General features: G+C 64.5%; 1 protein-coding gene and 1 long non-coding RNA gene across 2 annotated transcripts in view; one reads left to right on the forward strand and one right to left on the reverse strand.

Moving 5' to 3' along the window:
• Positions 1-441, reverse strand: part of LOC144227918 (uncharacterized) — a 3638-nt gene extending 3197 nt beyond the window's left edge. Inside the window, exon 1 of the long non-coding RNA XR_013334071.1 lies at positions 257-441. This is a non-coding gene — a long non-coding RNA (uncharacterized LOC144227918). The remainder of the gene's footprint in view (positions 1-256) is intronic.
• An 841-nt stretch (positions 442-1282) lies between these two features.
• STIP1 (stress induced phosphoprotein 1) overlaps positions 1283-1441 on the forward strand; it is an 11131-nt gene continuing 10972 nt past the window's right edge. Inside the window, exon 1 of the mRNA XM_077759582.1 lies at positions 1283-1385. Within this exon, the coding sequence (XP_077615708.1) occupies positions 1377-1385 (9 nt within the window). The 5' untranslated portion in view covers positions 1283-1376. The remainder of the gene's footprint in view (positions 1386-1441) is intronic.

Genomic DNA, 1441 nt, shown 5'->3' on the forward strand with positions numbered 1-1441 from the left:
GTGGCCCAAGTACGCCTGCTGTATAGGCCCCGCGCCCCCGTCTAAAACCCTGCAAGAGTTTTGAGCAAGGGGTGTGGGTCTGCAGTGACTTTGGCTGGAGTGTTAAGAATGGGACAGAGACGGCTGGGATGGAAGAGGAAGCTGGGACGGCAAGCCATTGCCAGAGAAAGGCCACTTAAAACCCTGGGCGGGGGGGGCTTTGGGGGCGGGGTGGGGGGGAACCAAGGACACGGCAGGCCCCAAGCCTTCTGCACACCTGTCATGCGGCTTCTCTGTTCCATGAAGCACACACCGGTCCAGGAGGAAACGCCAGGGTCTCTCCCCCACGCTCTCAGCCCTTTGGGCTTCCCCCTTCCTCCCGGGGCCGCCACCGCCCGCCAGTAGGTGACCGAGCGCGTCACTCACGTCTTTGTTCCCTCCCCCCGATGACTGAATAATGGCTCCCTCCACCGAGTGCTCAAGAAGTCACTGCATGAATGGGACACCTCCCACGGCCCTGCACGGCCAGACCCGTTAGCACGAGGGGATCCAGCGAGCCCCCGGCCGCCCCAGGGGGAGACCCCGCGACCGTCCCACCCGAACCCCAGCTCCTTCGGTGCGTTCGACCCTTCGGCTACGAACAGCGGGATCTGGGCCCGACCCCGTAGCTCTCCCGAGGTCGACCCAGACGTCACCCCACCGGCCGAGACCCCGGAGCTCCGCGTCGCTGGGGAGCAGCGGGCCGTCTGGGCCGGACTCGCACTCCACAGAGACGGGAGGCTGCGCGCAGAAGTCCCGGCCGCCACAGCCACCGCGGTAAAGAGCGACCGGGTCCCTGCGTTCCCATAAACCACTGCAGAGGCGAAATCCCGCCTTCCAAAGGGTAGCCATTTAGGCCTATCACCGCAAAGCGTCGGCAACTCTCCGCCCAATCGACTTTTTTTTAACCCGAAGGAGGTTCTCTCACCGAGTCCGTCAGCCCAATGGGAAAGGTGGAAATTTCCAGAAAGAACAGGACCAATGGGCGCGGCCAGCGCGGCCACGATTGGCGGACCAAGCAACCAATCCCTGTCGCAGAAGGGCGCCCCTCCCTCCAATCGTGGAGCCGGGGATGGGCGGTGCTTGTCGGGAAGAGTCCAATCCGGAGGCGCGGAGGAGGCAGGGCTGAGGGATTACTCCCAACTGCCCAATGATAGAGAAGCAAAGATGATGGGCTAGACTTTAAGCCAATAGTAGAGAAGAATAGGAAGCCCCCTCGGGGAGCGCGACCAGTGAGCAGGCGAGGAAGGGGCGGGATCCGGGGGTCCCGGCAGCTTCTAGTAGGTTCCAGAAGGCGGCGCGTGCGGTTGGGAACGCGGAGCGGACGGAGTCGATTCAACTGGGTTCCGGGCCGGGCTATGGAGCAGGTGAAGGGGGAGGGGCGGACCGAGGCCCCGGGGCCGCTCGGACACAGGCCGACCCC

This window comes from Crocuta crocuta, unplaced genomic scaffold (assembly GCF_008692635.1).
Source record: "Crocuta crocuta isolate KB4526 unplaced genomic scaffold, BGI_CrCroc_1.0 scaffold53, whole genome shotgun sequence".
Classification (NCBI taxonomy): domain Eukaryota; kingdom Metazoa; phylum Chordata; class Mammalia; order Carnivora; family Hyaenidae; genus Crocuta; species Crocuta crocuta.